The sequence below is a fragment of the Numenius arquata genome, chromosome 9 (genome assembly GCF_964106895.1).
Source record: "Numenius arquata chromosome 9, bNumArq3.hap1.1, whole genome shotgun sequence".
In the NCBI taxonomy this organism is placed as follows: Eukaryota; Metazoa; Chordata; class Aves; order Charadriiformes; family Scolopacidae; genus Numenius; species Numenius arquata.
In genome coordinates this window covers 42,131,876-42,149,640 of record NC_133584.1, presented here as the reverse complement: position 1 = coordinate 42,149,640, position 17,765 = coordinate 42,131,876, and the positions used below count along the sequence as shown (strand labels likewise).

The following is a 17,765-nucleotide window of genomic DNA, read 5'->3' as shown; positions in this document are numbered from 1 at the left end:
AACAGATACAAGAGTTAGGTAAATAACTTGTGTACAGCCCACACACTCAGGTACTCAGGTGTATTGTTTTGTAACTCCATGGCATGTGTTTATAATCCCTTATTCATCAAAGAAAGAAATAAGAACTAGTTGTGGTTTGGCACTCACCATTCAACAATATCGAGTTGAATTCAAACTAGTTTTGTCTTTTCAATATTGGTAAAATCTGAATTACCACAATATATACTAAACCAGCAATATCTGTGCAAACCAGATTCTTCAGGTAACAGTTTTCCATTACCTTTCACTTACTTTTTTTTTCCAGTGGATATCCATGAGGAATTGTTTTATAATAGCATTAGCATAAAGCAAGTACCTGTCTTGCCTGTCAGACATTGTTTATGACAGAATTTGGTTGATCCTGGTTGACTTTTTTGTTTGTTTTGAGGGTTGGTTTTTGGGGTTTTTTTTGTTTGTTTGCTTGTTATGGTTTTTTCCATAACTACATTCCCAAACTCTTTTCCTGAAAAATTGGAAAAAAAGGATATATCATTATTAGCCTATAATGAGTACATCTTAGTCTGTTACCTGAGGTAGAAATTGCAGTTATAGGATCCTTAAATATTAAAATATCTTTTATTTACTGATTGGCTTTTGCAGGTTGTCTTTGCTTTGAAAATATCCTTATTTCTGTGAAGGGATATTTCATTTTTCAGGAGCCAATCTTCTGGACAGTGTAAACAAAAAACTGTTTTTAAAACAATCTGATGATTGGAGTGGAATTAATTTATTTTATTTTTTAAGTTTGAACTTTGGAGATAATTGAACATGATGGTAAATGCCCATAAAATAAGATCTGGACCCATATGTAAGAAATTTCTGATAGCATCAGGATTTGAAAAACTTGTTGAATACCTTTGTGGTTTTAAAATTTGCTTTTTTTTTCCTCTTGGTTGGTGTCTCTTACATTCCATAAATCTGTTGTTTTTAACTGCATATTGACAAAGCTTCAGTGGGTGGGTAATAAAATGTCCATTCAGCTCAGCCTTATCTTTAGCCCGAAGGTTTGAACGTGGGAAGGATCAGAGCAAGTGTATAATCTCTCAGAAGGGATTTCAGCCATGACACTACTGTAGTAGCACAACATCTAATGCCCGAGGAAACTTTACCAGTAGAAATTTATGCACTTCAGAGGTTAGCTGCTGGGTTTGTGGCTTGCACTCCTCAGCCTCTTAAATTCTACTTAAGGTGTCGTAAGCATTTGTGGAAATCCCAGCTGTAAATTGGCGGTTGTATGCCTCTGGATGAGAGGGTATATTTCTGCTTCTGACCAGTCGTACAGCGATGATAGTTTAGCTGTGTGTCCAAGAGGATTCTTTTCAGGTGAACTTAGAATTTATACCCTATAAGGCGGTACTTGGGTTTCTTTTGGCTGCTGGGTGCCAACAGTAGTGGCTTGTTCCTGCACTTGGTCTTCTCACTCAGTTCTCAGAAGCAGCTGAAAAATAAACAAGGGAGACACATTTGGTTTCACTTGAACTGTTTCCCTGATTTTGTGGCCTGTGATGCCTGTGGCCACTCGTGTTAACCCCGGTGAAAAGGTGGCCTGGCAGGAGGGGAGGAACTGCTTCCTGAGGGAAGCCATTAACCTGCCCCTGGGGCCTCACCGAAATAGGCCTGCCCTCGGGGAAAACCTTAAAAAGATAAGCCGAGTTTGTGATAGAACTTGAAGGGCCAGGTTCTGTACACACAGAGGACTGGGAATGCCCCCGCTGAGACCTCCCTGCAGAAAAAGTCCCCTTCCGCTCTCCCTTCCATCTGCCCCCTGGCCTGTGTTGCCTGGGCCATGCTGCTCCCGCCTGGTGGCAAAAGCAAATGTCTCTCTTTGCAAACATTTGGAATTTTAACTTTCCTGAATTAACTTTTAATTAATATCCCATATATTGAGTTGTCATACTAGGTATTTATTTTAAAACATCCAATTTTCCTAAGAGGCAGTTTTGTATTTAATTTAATGTCTTAGAGATATTTCCTCTCTCCTATAGATATTTTTCACTCTGCTTTGGCAAGACTAATCATGTTTTAACTTTTCCCCATTTTTCGCATACACACATGGTTGAAAGCATCTTCTTTTCTGTTTGAACACCAGGAGAGACCCCTTCAGAGTCCATGTTAGCTGTAATGTGTTGCTGGGAAGTCTGTGAAGTTGCTCTCCATGTGGCCCAAATGGTATTTATGTGGCCTGAGTGATAGCTAGTTGTAACTGATAAGGGGTTATGAAAACAAGGATGTAAGTTGAAACGTGTTCAAAATGGAAAAATAAAATTGAATTATTTCTTTTAAAATAGCATTAAACTGTGAAGACTGAAGTAGTACAGAATTGTCTTCACTTACACTCAGAAATGGACTTTTTGGCCTTAGGAACAATGTGTGAGTGTGTAAAAAATATTCTGTCTAAATTCTGTCTAAAAGTGTTCCGTGCTTCTTTCTGGTATTTTTAGTACTTTCTTAATGTGATGGAATAATTACAGATATATTAAAAAGTGCTTGCTAATTAATTGTTGATGTAATACTGCCAATATTAGAACTGCTAGGAAGAGGGTGCTTGACTTGAAGCAAAATAGATATGATCTCCTGAGACCACTGACATTTTAAATAACTAACAAACACATACAAGACTAGTAACACTTATCTGGAAATTTCAGACACAGCTATAATTTGCAGCAATCCAGTTTTCCAAGTTTTTTTAATCTGGTCAATCCAGATTTACTTTAAGTAGAGAAAGAAAAAAATTAATATGCAGGGAAAGAAGTTGTAGGCATTTTATTTAGTTCAATCCTAGTACTAGCATGTGAGGTAAAACAAGATGGGTGCTGATTGATTCTACATATCGTGGGATATGATTAAAAATATATAAAGCATAATATTTATTATTATATTATATTTATTTTCTTGATGTGTTCTGTAAGATAGCTTTTTCCCTAATGAGTAGAAAGTGGGAGTGGGAAATGAGTAGTAGCTCTAAATTTGCTTTAATTGTTTTTTGTTTATGATTTTGATGTAGATGTTAGGATGGACATAGCAAGAAGAAAAAGGAAGGAATGATCTCTGTTGCCAGAGATTCCCTTCATCGAAAGTCATTCAGTTGGGTACTTTAATGTTGGATGTCTTCTAGTAGTCTCTTCCATTTGCTTTTCATAGGCAGAAAGCAGTGTCCCAGGAAGGCACAGATGCCTGTGCTGAGGCTGCCTGTGCTGATGAGGAATGAGGAGATAGATACCAGAGGATTCTTAATGCAGCCCCGTCACTCCCAGTTCTTCTGAGTTTGCTTTGCCAGGAGCAAGAGGAGCTGGAGGCAAAGCAGGAAAATAGCTAACTTATCTGCTCTGTCAGCCCTTTGTTAACCTCAGGAAGCAGAAAATAAGGTTCTAAGAGCTGCAGCCTTTTCGGTGAAGTGACCTGGGATTTTCCATAAAGTGGAAGGAAGAGCCGTCGCTTTGTCTGAAACCAGGAAGCCTGTCTGCAGCCAAGTGATAGAGTACCTGAATTTTTGTTTTTACTCTTTATGCAAGCCAACAGTGCTTTCCATATTAATAGTAAACCATCCCTGGCATTCTATAAAAACAAGTATCCAGATAAATTCTAACACCACCTCTGAGTCTGTTTGAATCTAACATGGCAATCTCTGTGTTGGAAATAGCTGGAAAGTACATAACGGTTGGAAATGTGTTGTGATAAAATCCGCCTAGTAGAGAGGGAAGAGTGACGCATAGATTTACAGTGAATAAAGGCTTTTGAGTCAAATTTAGATGTTATTTTTAGATGCCATAATTCCTTCAGTTTTCCACATCCTTTGGCTTGATGTTGACCTTGTATTGCAAGACTCTTTTTTGAATTGAAGGAGACAAAATGGGCATTCTTTAGTAAGGTCATTGGCAATGTAGACGCCGGATGTTATTTATTGGTATAATAAATATAATGCAAGCTCACACGCACTGTATAGAATCATAGAATTGTCTAGGTTGGAAAGGACCTTTAAGATCAATGAGTCCAACCATCAACCTAACACTGACAAAACCACCACTAAACCGTGTCCCTCAGCACTACATCTACTGGTCTTTTAAATACCTCCAGGGATGGTGGTTCTACCACTTCCCAGGTCAACCTGTTCCAATGCTTGACAACCCTTTCGGTGAAGAAATTTTTCCTAATATCCATCCTAAACCTCCTCTGGCGCAACTTGAGGCTGTTTCCTCTCGTCCCATTGCTTGTTACTTGGGAGAAGAGACTGACCCCCACCTTGCTACAACCTCAATGAGGCTTCCTGCCCTGAGGAAAGAAAAGCCCCCAAAACTGCACTGATGGGGAAATTACACTTCCATACTAGTATATTAGTTTACCCACCCAGTCTGTTACTTCTTTTCCAGCCCTATTTTCAGCTGCTGAGAGCTTATTGCCCTCAGCTCTGTGCTGGTATCACCCAGTGCAGGTTTTACCAGCCGGGTGCTCCTGTGGGAGAGGGACTGTGACATGTCAGAGCTAGAAAGAGGCTTAAGAAGCGATCTGACCTCTGGCACTCTGATAAAACGCAGGTGACCCTTCTGCATCAGTGCGTATTTTCTTTTACATATATGCAGGCTCATTTGCTTGTATTGCACCTGCATCCATTTTCCTCAGAGTAAAGAAAGAATGAACTAATTCGCCTTTGAACAAAATCAGACAAATTACTGAGAATTGTGAGTATGTTTTCCTGCCTTTTGAAGTTTTAGGATTTTATGTATTTATTTAAAAATCTTTAAGAACTGCTGCAAAAAAAAAATCGTGTATGAACTTCAATGCTTAACTCCTCTGGACCTGTTTTAAGAAAAATGGTCAATGCTGCTCCTCACAGCTGCCTACTTCTAGTGAGCACAAACTGAAGACAAACACGCTCAAGCTGGAAGCAGGGTGAGACTATCCCATTTTTAACAGTGAATATGGTTAACTGCTAGAATGACTAGCAGGTTGTTAGGTTGATTCATGGTCTCTTTGAATCACGTTTTTATATTTTTCTCAAAGGGATGGTTCAGCTCTGACAGCAATAATTAATTGCCTTAAGACAGGAACTTCTGTAACTGTTGTGTGACTTGTCCTGTGTGGGAGGTCAGGGGACGATAATGTTTCTTTCTGGCTTTCAGTTCTTTCCTCTGAGAGTATCAATTTTTCATGGATACAGCGTTTAGACTTAAGCAGCCCTATGAGACAGAGAGGTGCAGAAACATTATTTATTTTGCAAAATGGTAGATAGGGGGGAAAAAAGACTAATTTATGACTATAGCATAAAAGCAGTATTTCTGGGGGATTTTTCACAGTAGTAATTCACAAGATTATGAACTACAAAACCAAACTAAACTGTTAGCACACTTGCTTCAGTGGTTCATGGTGTTCCATAAACTAGTCAGCTTCCTTTTTGGTGTCTTATTTAGCCTGCTGTAGAGGAGAAACTTTTTTTTTTGATCAAAAAGTACAGTTGAAACGATAAATATTGAGAAGGAAACCGAGAAGAGTTTGCATCTCTAACTATTACTAATCCTCTAAAAATATTTCGATGTATCAGTAGCTCTTTACAGTACAGACTGTGCCACCCATTAGTTCACTCTTTGCTTGCCATTAACCATCACGTATTTGGGTTAGCACAGCTATCATGCCCTATTTTACTGGCTATGGCACAAATGCAGGACAAGAAAGCAGCCCTTTCCCAAGGATATTTCTGTCAAAAATAATCAGTAATGAATCATATGGCTGTACTGTCAACAACCTTTTCATTGTTTGGTTTTAGAAATAGATTCCCCCTGAGAGGAATAAAGACAGATTTTGCCTTTTCTTGTTTTTTTCTCCAGACTGCAGAAACAGCATTATATCTCTTTGAATTCTACCCATACTGGTAAAAGGGGGGATTTTTGGTTATGTGTCTTGGGTTTGGTTTTTTGTTATTGCTGTTTGTTTGTTTGGTTTTTTGTTTGTGTTTGGGTTTTTGTTTTTGGTTTGGTTTTTTTTTTTGTAAGATACATGAGAATTAGAAACAGTTATAAAATAAAATTTCTAATTTCAATATAACAGCATTTCTGTAGGGGATGCATTTTGAAAGACTCTGAAGGTGGATGAGATGAAGAGCCATGATCATGCCAGAGTAAAATTTCCGTGTATAATTCTTGACAATTAAGCCTGCATGCCTAAAACTTTGAACCAGTAAATCCCACTTGAGTCCTATTAATGGCACTGCATAGCTGGTTGGAAAAATTGGCAACGAGGGCAGCAGAGGGATCTACAGACTTAGTAAGACAATACTGTATTGCTTTTCATTGAGTTCACTTTCAGAAGTTTTCCTTTCAACCCTAATGGGAAAATAATTGTTAGTTAAAACAAATCCTTAGCTCTTGGAGTTACACCAAAGCTGTACCTGATAAATATGTTTTTTAAGACTTAGAATCTTGAAGGGTCTTTCAACAAATCTTACATATTTGTGCATATCGGGTATTATTTAAGTTAGATAATTGATAGATGATCCAGATTTATTTCTCTGTATTTTTGTAAGCATGGTTTAATGATCAAGGTGAGTACTGACAAATGTTCTGCATCCTATACTACAGATTTCAATATTTCTGTGATCTCATTTCTTTTGTTACTAAAATTATGGTATACTACTTACTGTTTTGTGTTTGTGTTTTTTTTTTTTTTTTCCTTTTACTTTACTATTATGGTATATATTTTCTTTTGTTACTAAAGTTATGGTATACTAATATTATTGTATATTATGATACCCACTCACCATGTAAGAATTATGTTTTAGGTTCCCATCTAAAAACGCAGTGGCTTTATTTTATGTGCTGGGTGCTGATGTACAGATAAAAAAAAAAATCTCAGTGTAAATTAGAGAAAGTCACATATTGTGTCTAGTAACTAGACTGGGGAAAAATTAATCAAGAAAATGAATTGCGAAGAAAAAGGAGAATGATGTAATTTTGTTTGTAAAAGAATCACTGGGGTTAAATCTTAAAACCAGGCAAAAAAAATTAAAGTCTTTGTTCCTCTGGTATTCTTGAAGAGGTTACACTGCTAGCAGTGAGGATTACTGTAAGTAGTGCTATAGCTGAAAGTGGGGTTTGGTTTTATTTTTTTAAAGTGGTGGCCTTCTCTTTGTTTGTTCAACAAAGTGACACATTTTTTTACAGGGCAGTAGTTAAAGCAGCATTAAAGTGCCATTGACATCATCCAGTTACTGCACTGACTTGATTATATAACCTCTTTTGTGCAATTTTCATGCTCTGCTCTGTTTGAATGTTTTTACTATGCTGATGGCTGTTTTTCATTTCCTGCTGGGATGACCTTGAATAAAAAAAGAATAAGAATAAAGTAGACATAAGCAATGTAGTCTTGCTGGCATTTGCAGATCTTTTGTTCTGTGTTGAGAAACATAGTAGTTTGGCATTTATGGTATAGGTTATTTCTGCTGGCTAGTAATTAATCTTCAACGATTAGAAAAAATATATGTTTTTCTCTTACTCTGTTCTTTTGAATTTGCTAATGGCAAAGTGATCTAGTTATGACAATTCCTACCTTATTAAAACATCTGAAGAGAGCAAAACAAATGATTAATGCAAGGTTTGTTCTTTAACTTAGATTATTAGTTTAACCTATGCAATCTAATAGATCTACCAATTCAATATTTATCTATTAAATTGCTCCCTCCTTTTTTTTACAGGAAAAGACGATTAACTAGTTTGAACTTTTTTCCAGATCCAGTATATATCATGCAGCTGAAGGAATTGTTATTTTTCTGTTTTGTCACTTTTTGCCAATGAACATTTCCTGACTAGCCTTACTGATTAGTAAGGCTAATAAGTAAGTAGTCTTATTAGTAAGACTAATAAGAGGGCGTTGTCTTTCACGTATGCATCTTTTTCAAGTTTTATGTCTCTCAATATCAGAAAGTTATAACAATGAGAAAACTATCCTTTGAAAGTAGTTCACATTATTCCTGCTGATTCTTACCAAACCAAAGCCGCCACCACCTTTTAATTTGTCAAAGTAGTAAGGATTATATTACCATACAGTTTACAATCACATATAGAGGAAGAGTTTTAGCTTTAAATAGTTTTTACTGGACCTTTTAAAAGTGTCTGCCTTTGAGGCAGGGGATTGGGCAAGGGGATTGCTCTTTTATGATCCGCACTTAGCATTTGAGAACCTTTCCGTTTTTAAGATACTTAAGACAATAGTATCCTTTCAGATATTTCCATTTTGCTGCTGTGGTGATTTTGCTTATCTGAGGAAATATCTCTGAATTTAAGTTCATCCCTGTCCTAAATTAATGCTTAAGTACTGGTTAACCCTTGAAACAAGGTAATGAGATACTTACCTTCATTACTAATAAAAAATCAAGATTTGATTTCATTAGTAAATGGTTCAATATTTTTCTTTTTAATGAAGATTTATAATAGAAGTCATTAATGTGTCAACATTGTGTATCAAACATCAGTGTATTATACGATTATATTGAATTCATCCACATTTAGCTTTGGACAAGAAAAAGGCAAAGATAGCCAGATATTTTCAATTTAAAGTATGAAATCAGATGCTTTCAATACGATAGGCTAACACAAATGCAGATTTTCTAAACTTGAGTTAAAATGCATTGTTCTAGTTTGCCAATGGTACATCTGATGCTTTGGCTTTTTTCTGTCTTGGTGGGTACTGGTTTTGGAGAAACTTGGAAGTCCTGCTTATTTTGAAATTCTTTTGTTTGTTTGTTTCACTTAGTCTGATTTTCCTGTAGTGTTTCTTAGCATGAACGTATGAATGCGATGTATAATCTGATAATATCTGAGAGAGGTATGCTGGAAAATAGTCCTCCAGAGCAAATTTAGTAAGTGCAAGTGTACGATGGTGTTTAGTTTGTCCTGTAGATTGCATTTAACATCATTAAGCAACGTAACAGACTATTTTCATTTTTGGACAAGACAAACTTATGACAAATGCTGGGAGATTACCAAATGATTAAAGGGATCTTCTAAAGTTTGGAAATATGGGTCATGTGGAACAGTAGGTTTACCCAAAAAGTACTAAGTAAGACACAGTCTCATGTCACAGAATTCTTTGGGGTTAGTACAAGCAGTGAATGCCTTGTTAGAGTAGCTACTTATTCTCCTCAGCCTCGACAGTGAAAACAATAACAAATACACGTATTATTTAAAATTTATTCTTTAATCTGAGAGGGAAATAGGATTGATAGCCTTTTTTTTTTTTTGGAAATTATCAAAATCAGAAGGGCTATAAACAGAAGATGAAAGTACATGTTGTGCCTAAAACTTTCCATTTGTATGTAGAGTTCTCCTCTCAAGCATTTTTAATCATAGAACAAAAACTATCCAAAGCAAACTAAGTTATCTCCCTTACTTCAGTCTAAGATTTTGGACATATCTTTATTTGGGAAGTATGGTAGTGATTCAAGCTGTTAAAGTTGGAAGCTATTTTCCCCATGTTACATTTTGGAAGTCTTATCGCTACACCCTAGAAAATGAGTCTTCAGTTTTATTTTGCTTTCATTTCCAACCTGCTGCCAAGAGGATGGGAGATGGATAACCAAAATTCTGAATGTTTTCAGCGGGTTTTGCTCTTACAAAATATTTTATTTGAAGTTAATGTTCTGAAAGCTTTTGCTTTCGGATTTAAGCGCACTAGAATTAAATCATAGAAGACTGTGTATAATAAAAAACTTGCATAACCTTTACAAATGGCAAGAATACTTGTAGTTGCGGTACTAGATTTGAAATCTCTGTAATTGCAGCATTTCTGTCAGATGTGCGTGTGACATGTAGAGTTCTTTGCTAATATATATACTCTCTTTATAGCAATGAAGGGATCTCAGGGAAATCCTCCAAGCCCTAACAAGAGGCAGGGTACCCAGTCTGCAGGCAGAGGTGAGAAGGATATGGCTGGGGTAGAGCAAGCAGATGAGAAGCCCTGGTGTCCTCCTTCCTGGTGCTCCTCCAGCAATTCTTCATAAAGAATTAGCCCATTTGCCCGGCTTAGGACAACGCCTTTTGTATTCGCTGCTGCTTAGTGAGTGCTTATTGCTTGGTATCAAATAGGTTATCATTAGTGGGGTGATTACTGGGGATGACTTGTTTCGGTGTTGAGTATCCACAACTTGATCCTGAGGCTGCCGCCTTGTGAGGTGCATGACAGGGGTATATGATGTTGTCTTGGCAGCCCTACTTGAAATCAGTTCAATTTAGAACACTTGATGATTTTTCTTAGTTTGATGATGTAGCAGAATCTTTGGAAGTCAAACATATGCAAAAAGGAATCTGAATTAAGATTATTAAAGTTCAATCTTTTATAAAAGTCTAAACAACTTTTTATAAAGGTCTAAAAGACTATTACCAAGTCCAATCTTTTATAAAAGTAATGACATGTAAAGCCTTAACTCTCCTGCTTCTATGTTGTTTTGCAATAATTTAAAAAAAAAAGAAAGGAATAAAAGAAAACTGCACTTAAATGTATTTTTTATAAAAGTCACAGTTTTAATTGCAGTGCATGGTTTGTTGTGAGCAAAAACAGTCCCTGCTCTAAAAGAGATTCCTGTATCTCAAACAGAGAGGGATAAGAAACTTCTTCAATTGACTTTTCTTGTAAGTTGCTTGTTGTTTCAGGTCAATGTATGCGAAAACTGTATCATTTACTGTGTAGCCTGTGTGATTTTCATATTCCAAATATTTATTTATGCCTTTTAGTATTTATTGCTCTATTTGTTTTATAAACTATTGTTTTGTGGACTTGCAAGGAATTTATATGCCCAAATATTGCCTTGCCCTATCAAGATGTGTTAACAGAGAGTTTCATTACTGTGCGCTGTGAATACAAACCTTAAATCAGGCGTTCTGGAGTGCCAGGAGCTGCCATGGGAGCATGGGATTCTATGGCACAGTAAAAGCTGCATAATGTTCTTTAGTATTTATATATTTAGAAGTTTTCGTTGTGTTTAATCAGATAAAAGTATTGTTAACAGTTAACTTTTAATGCTAAATTGGAATTTTAAAAAAGTTAGTTCAAATAAAGAATTTATTAGGAACAGAATTTATTTTTGTCCAGACAAAAAGTGTCTGCAGCACAGTTCTTGTTTACTTTGTCACAGAAAAGATAGAGATACTGTATTTATTTATATGCCATACATCTAGAATCCTACAGATTTCCATAAAATCTCATTCCCATAAGGGCGCGCGGGAAGCCTGCTAAGCCACTGTGTATGCGCACCCCCTTTGCTGCGTGCTGCTTGGCACCCATCCTGACCCATGGCTGTCAGCAGTGCTCTGGGATCCTGACCGAGCGTTCCCAGGCGCTGGAACGCGACTCACAGGGGCGTCCAATCGCTAAATTGTCAGCGTGCTCCCTGGCACGTTCTTGGCCCACGCAGCCTCGCGCTCTGCCGAACATTTCCTGGTCGCGCTCCATGAATTAGCACAGAGCAGATGACACGGGGCCAGGAAAATAATCCTGAGAGTATTCGGTTTACTAGGCATCGTCAACGTGTTGTTCTGTTTGTGTTATTCAGGGGAGATGTAATGCTTCAAAGTGACGGGCTTAGCTCCTGGGGAAGTCTGTATGGCAGAAGTATATTTTTACAACTTAAATCGTAAGCTGTGGAGGGTTGCAAGAAGGAGGAAAGTGGTAACCATCAGTATTTAGGATTTTTTGGTGAACTGACAGAAAGACAAGTTTTAGGCCTTTATGGAGAAGGGAAAGTTTGTTTTCATTGTAATGACTTCTTTTTTTACATGTATAAATACATGTGGCTGTGTTTGAGGACGAGAGCTAAGAGTTAAGAATGTTAGCAAAGTGTTTTGGGAGGTGAGGCAGAATGTCTCTGAAGGAAGATGCTTTGGTACTGGACCACAAGCTAAGAGAATTCAATACAAGAAAGCAGCAGTAGCACACTCCGCCCTAAAAGTATTATTATGTTGTCTAGGTATAATTCTAAGGAGCAAATGTTTTCACTGTGAAACACATAATAAAGGAGATAATCTGAATTAGGAGTTAGGTGTACTAGATTTTTATTTGAAGAACTAAATGCCTGACATTTAGGTTTGGATTATTATGCAGAAGTTATTATAGTACCCTAAAATCCCATGTTGCCATCATCGTAGGTATTTGCATAATTCTTATTGGTTGTTTCATTTGTTGTTTAGAGATTAGGAAGGGGAAAAATGAGAGTCTGCAACTGGGGTGGACTCCCTCAGTCTGCTGTTTTAACCTTCTGGTGTGCTCTGGCTGGTCAGTGGAAGTCAGGTTCGCTGAGCCCCGAAGCACAGCGTACAGCAGTCACCTTGTGAAAGCAAAATGGGGTACAATGAAAAAGGTGAAAGAGAAATGAATGGGGAGGGAGCAGGCTTTTTGTGAGTAAAAATCCATGTGGAAGATGGTTGGCTGGGAACTAGTCTGAAAAAAAAAAAAGGGACAAGAAACTTCATCATGCTGATTACCCACACATTATTTCAGCAGCACAAAATGTCTTCAACAGATCTGGATTGTGATGGGCTACTTGAGCTACCAGTATTCATTTTTCAGTCTAACAGTCTTCATTCCTGCTGTTTGCTCTCCTAGGGGATGTCTCCCTGCACTCTGGTTGCTGTTCTGATTTTGCTCTGAGTTCTTCTGTCCCCTGAAATGCAGTCAGTTCTCATAAGTTGGACATGGGGTCTGTACCATGGGAGAATGACATTTCAAGCCTGAGATAATGATGCTCCTCTTTAGTGTAAAATTATTTTTTCTTCTACAATGGTATGGCAGTAGTGACTGAGGCTTTTTAAATCTTTTTTCATCATCTACTGAAACCTTAATTGGCTTTGAAAGAACTGGTGCCTGTCCGGTTCTTCCCTGTCTCATTGCTGTTCAGTTAATTATTTCCACTTTTCAGGGATTTGTAACTTCAGGCTTGTTTCTAATCTCAAACATTTTCCAGAATAGTTGCAGCCACTCCAAATTTGCCAACATCTGCAAACTTCGTAAGCATTTTTTTTTTTCTACCAACCCTATCTTAAAATATTGAATACCTTATGGCAGATTTCTGCCCAATTCTATTTCATGCAACATTTCAGTTCAATAACTAGTCTTTGCTTATCCTCTTTTTCCGTACCAGTTGAACACTTGGTTTACAGAGATTTCCTCTAAACCATATTTATCTGGTTTGTTTATGTGAGTGGCCTGTATCAAAACCCTTAAACTAATATATGCAAAAATAAATCAAATTGAGCAGTCCTGTGTTGTTTAGGAGCTAAACATTGCTAGTTGTAATAGTATTTTGAGAATTTTGAAAAATACTCCCATTTGCAATATTCCATTCATGAATATTGGATTTTTGCACTTTTGATTGTTTTAATCAAAATTAAAGTGCTTCCTTGAAACCCAATAAACTTTCAGATAATCTAGAAAAACCTCTTGGTAAAGTGCAATGTCAGGTCCAATGATGCTTACAGAGGGATCTGCTGTATCTTCTCGCAGTGTGGGCTATGACATCAATGCTTGTTTAGAAAATCGCAGCACCTGAGATTCAGTGACTCATAGGCAGCATCTCTTTCTCATCAGAGATGTGTGTGCTTCATGTGTGATAAGTGAGTATTTCTTGTGTGAGCGATGAACAAAATGTAATGCTGTTTAGCTCTAACTAAAGAAGGTGCTTTTGTAAAGAATTAATTAAAGCTATGGCAATTTGTGCTTCTAAATCTGGAAATCCTCAGTTCAGTGGGGAGTTGAGTAAGGGGGCTGTCCTGCATGTCTGCAGCCAGTTTAACTACACATCTAAATAAGGGATAGCAGTTTGCATCCCTTATTTATTCCAGTCACTGATCAAATATTTTGGGTGGAGTGTAATGAGAACGGAACCACATGTCTAATCCTTTCCTTCCAATGAACAGTAGGCCACATCCTAAACCACTTATGTAGAAAAAGTCCTTCTGAGGCCATTATTCCAGAGCTAAAAAGCCCTGATGGGCTAATTCCTGAGGAATGATGCTTAAGTGTGCTCTTTGCAAAATACTTCAGGCAACTGTACCCCCCATTACGTACAACCTCAGTCAGTGGGCATATATGGGATTAGTATGCAGCTGACTTTTTGTCTGTTTTTCTATATTTCCTTATACTAAATACCAAATTCCAGAGAGACTTCTTGATAACATACCACACTGTTAAAACACAGTGCATGTTTATGCTTTAATTACGACTGGATTTGGTGCAAAAATTGAAGTAACGACATGGTTTTTGTCTGTCCTGCTTTTTGGAAGCAATTGGTAAGTGGGTGTTCTAGGAAGGACAGTGCAATAGGTGTGTTCAAAGTCTGTCAGATTTTATGTGCTTTGCGTTTGCTTCCCTTCTGTTTGTTTGCCAGAGACTGTAAGGTCCTGGTGCCCATGGTCTTCTGCTAGGGAAGAGAACAGACCTGGTCCTGATCTTTCCTTGCAGTTCTTCTCTCACCCGTGTGCCCTCCCCGGAGGCCCGTTCGGTTTGTTTATCAGGCAGAAAATGGTTTCCTGGGATTTTTTGGCATGGGTTGATTGCTGGTCCTGATGAGTTGGTTAAATGGGTTTTGGAGCTGCTGGGAGTATGACAGCCAGCGCAAGCAAGCGGTAAGACCATGGGACTGGGGGCCAGGGGAGGACAGGAGGTGGGCAGAGGTGGGAACCGCTTCCAGCAGGAGAGAGGAGTGAGAGTGGCACAGCTGCGGCGGTTCCCCACATCCCCACCCTGCTGCCGCCTCGCTCCCTGGCCCCACAGGCACTTCACTTGCCTGAGAAATCAGTTCCCTTCTTCTCGGAGAAGTTCTCATTAAGCTACAGATCTAACAGGAAACTGAAGATGGTAAAAACATATAAAAAAAATAAGTGAAAGTAAAATTAAATAAAAAAATAAATAGCTTCAGGCAGCTGGATTTGCATGTTTTAAAAGCAGCACAAGGTAAGGCACTTAAGCCTCCTTACCCAAAACAAAAGAATGGCATAGCTTAAAAGTCTTGAAAGTTGTCTCTTTTTTCCTGAGCTTTTCTCTGGTCCAGGTTTTTCTATATCTGTTTATTTCAAAGCATTTTTATTCACTGCATTATTTACAAGCACCTTTTAAAATACAAAGACAATTCAATTTAGTGAAACACAATTCAACGTTGCATTACAAGTTGCTTCACTGTGGAAGAGAACGTCCTTCATGGCTGCAGGTTCAACTGAGATACATCCTTCAGCGTTGACCACTGAGGCTGGATTTGGTCAACCTTTTGCTTAAACTTGCCAAACACTGTTTGGATTTGTTTTGCCTTCTCCTTTGGTCAAAAGCTGTGGTTTATGGACAGAGGCTGGTCACGGTGGTCACAAAATACTTGTGTTTAGTTTGGTTTTTCATATGAAAAAATACATAGTTTTTTTTTTTTTTTAATAACATGATTCTTCTTTCTTTATTCTACAGAGACCTAAGATTTAATAGGATTAAAGAAATCCAGCCTGGAGAGTTTAGACGGCTTAAAAACCTGAACACACTGTAAGTTCTTTTTCAACCCTAAGGCCCTTTCCTCTTTTGATTTAATATGATTAATTTGATAATGTGCCAAATTTGCTCACTTATCACAGGTAAGCAGTCTCACAAATTTCAGCTGTAGTATTTACACAGGTGAGGGAAGTGGGGTTTAGGCCCAAAGTATTTGAAAGCAAAACCAGGTATTTGTCTATTAAAATATAAAAGGAAATTATTTAAAGCCAAATATTTTATTAACATACTTTAATTGGAGGGATAAAAAATACAGACCTTTACTGTATAATTTTTTCCAAATTTTGCTAAATGACTTTGGAATATCACATAATAAATCATGGAGTTACAACAAAGCTGTTCAAAAGCTCAGATGTGCAAATGTGTTGAAGTTACAAAATATTTGACAAACTAAGGTTTTGAACTTTCCTATTCTGATGTGCTTGCCAGGACTGGCAGAATTTGGCAGGTTTTATTCCTACTGAGCTGCCTTTTTTAGAGCTCAGTTATAACTTCTTTGTTATCATATATATTTGTGAAGAAAAGTCCGTGATTTCTAAAAGACTATTTACAAACTGTAATACAAATAGTATGTGTATTATAGTTTTAACTTAGTATCTCCTTTGTCATTCCTTCAAACATGACTTTTGAAACAAATGCATGTGTGTTTCTCTAATATATTAGCAGACATGAGGAGGAATTAAGATGGACAGTTATTTTTACTTTTAAATGTACGTAATTTATGATTACAAATTTGTCTGTTTTCTAGAACACAAATAGTGTGTGAACTGAATTACAGTAATGATATCAATGAGCTTTGGATCGCTATTATCTGTTTATCTTGCAAGTACGTAACAAGAAATGTGTTGAGACATCTTGCACTGCATATTCACACCAGAGGAAATGATAGGACTTTCCCCCCAAAGTATATTGACCAAATCAGCACTACCAAGACATTTTCACTAGCTAAACCTACTGCCAGTCACCTTTGATCCTTTGCTGTTGATCCCCAGTTTTGAAGCATAATTTCTGTCAGATACCCAGCCTCAACTTTCAATTGTCAGAATCAGTGATCGGAGATTCTGAAGTTCAAAATAAAGACAGGATTCATTAAGTTTGGATTCCCTTCTCTTCATAAAACCACTGCATGAGGGATGAGTGTAAATCTGTGAATAGACAGTTGTGTTCCTGTGTGAGATAGGCATAAAAATAGTCACTTTAATGCACCTGCTAATGACAAACGTTTGTTAATATCAATTTTATCAATTTCAAACCAATGTGTAGACTTAAGACCAAGATTTTCTTTTTCTTTATCTCAGATACCTGCAGAAGGCCACATTATATCAGTTTTAAGATATTTTTTTTTCTTTTTGTAGTTCTGTCTAATTTCTTCAGAGTTTTCTCCTGCAAGGTAGTGACTAAGCAGCTGTAAGCATGTAATTTTTTTTTTTTTCTTCTAACACTTACTGTTAGGGGAAAAAACTTTTTTTTTTTAATTTATTTTTTGAAGTTTTCCTTTTAATGGTATATTAAACCCACTATAACACTTTTTTTTCTCCCTGCTCTTCCTTTATGTTAAAATAAATGTCTGTTTATTTCTTTTTATAGGCTCCTAAACAACAATCAAATCAAAAGAATACCTAGTGGGGCATTTGAAGACCTTGAAAATCTGAAATATCTGTAAGTTAAATAAATGTCACTTTTTGCATCAGTGTATAACTGAACTTCTTGCATAAGAAAGCATTTTAATCTGAGATTATGTTTTAATCTGACTCACTATATCAGGAGATAAACTGCTTTGAAAATCTGTGAAATTAATTCATGGAGTGGGGACAATTGTGAATCTTTGTTTCTAGAAGTAGGTAATTTGAGACTTGCTAATATAAGACTGGTATCTGTAGGTAGTAGATTTTAAGTGACTTACTAGTTGCTATTATTAAGTTCTACGTCTGCAGTCACCCTGTATATTTTAAGACTAACTGCTCCCATTAGAACAAACATATCAAGTGTATTACTTATCTGAATAGGCATCAAAAACGTTGGTTTTATCTGCGTAAAAGACTAAAGATGAATAGTAAGTTATCATGGATTTTCAGATCTGGTCTCTGAAGTCCACTTTATGTAGTGTCATGTAGAGAAGTTTCACTCCGTTGTCTTGGAGTATTCATGCTTGAATGCTGTACAGAGAAAAAAAAGAGATCACTTTGAGAGTTCATTGTTTTGGAAAGAATTAAGAAGTTTAA

The 17,765-nt window shown here is 37.1% G+C and overlaps 1 protein-coding gene across 1 annotated transcript in view; it reads left to right on the top strand.

Moving 5' to 3' along the window:
- Window positions 1-17,765, top strand: part of PXDN (peroxidasin) — an 86,624-nt gene that overhangs the window by 11,469 nt on the left and 57,390 nt on the right. Inside the window, exons 2-3 of the mRNA XM_074153045.1 lie at window positions 15,466-15,537; window positions 17,131-17,202. Of these exons, the coding sequence (XP_074009146.1) occupies window positions 15,466-15,537; window positions 17,131-17,202 (144 nt within the window). The remainder of the gene's footprint in view (window positions 1-15,465; window positions 15,538-17,130; window positions 17,203-17,765) is intronic.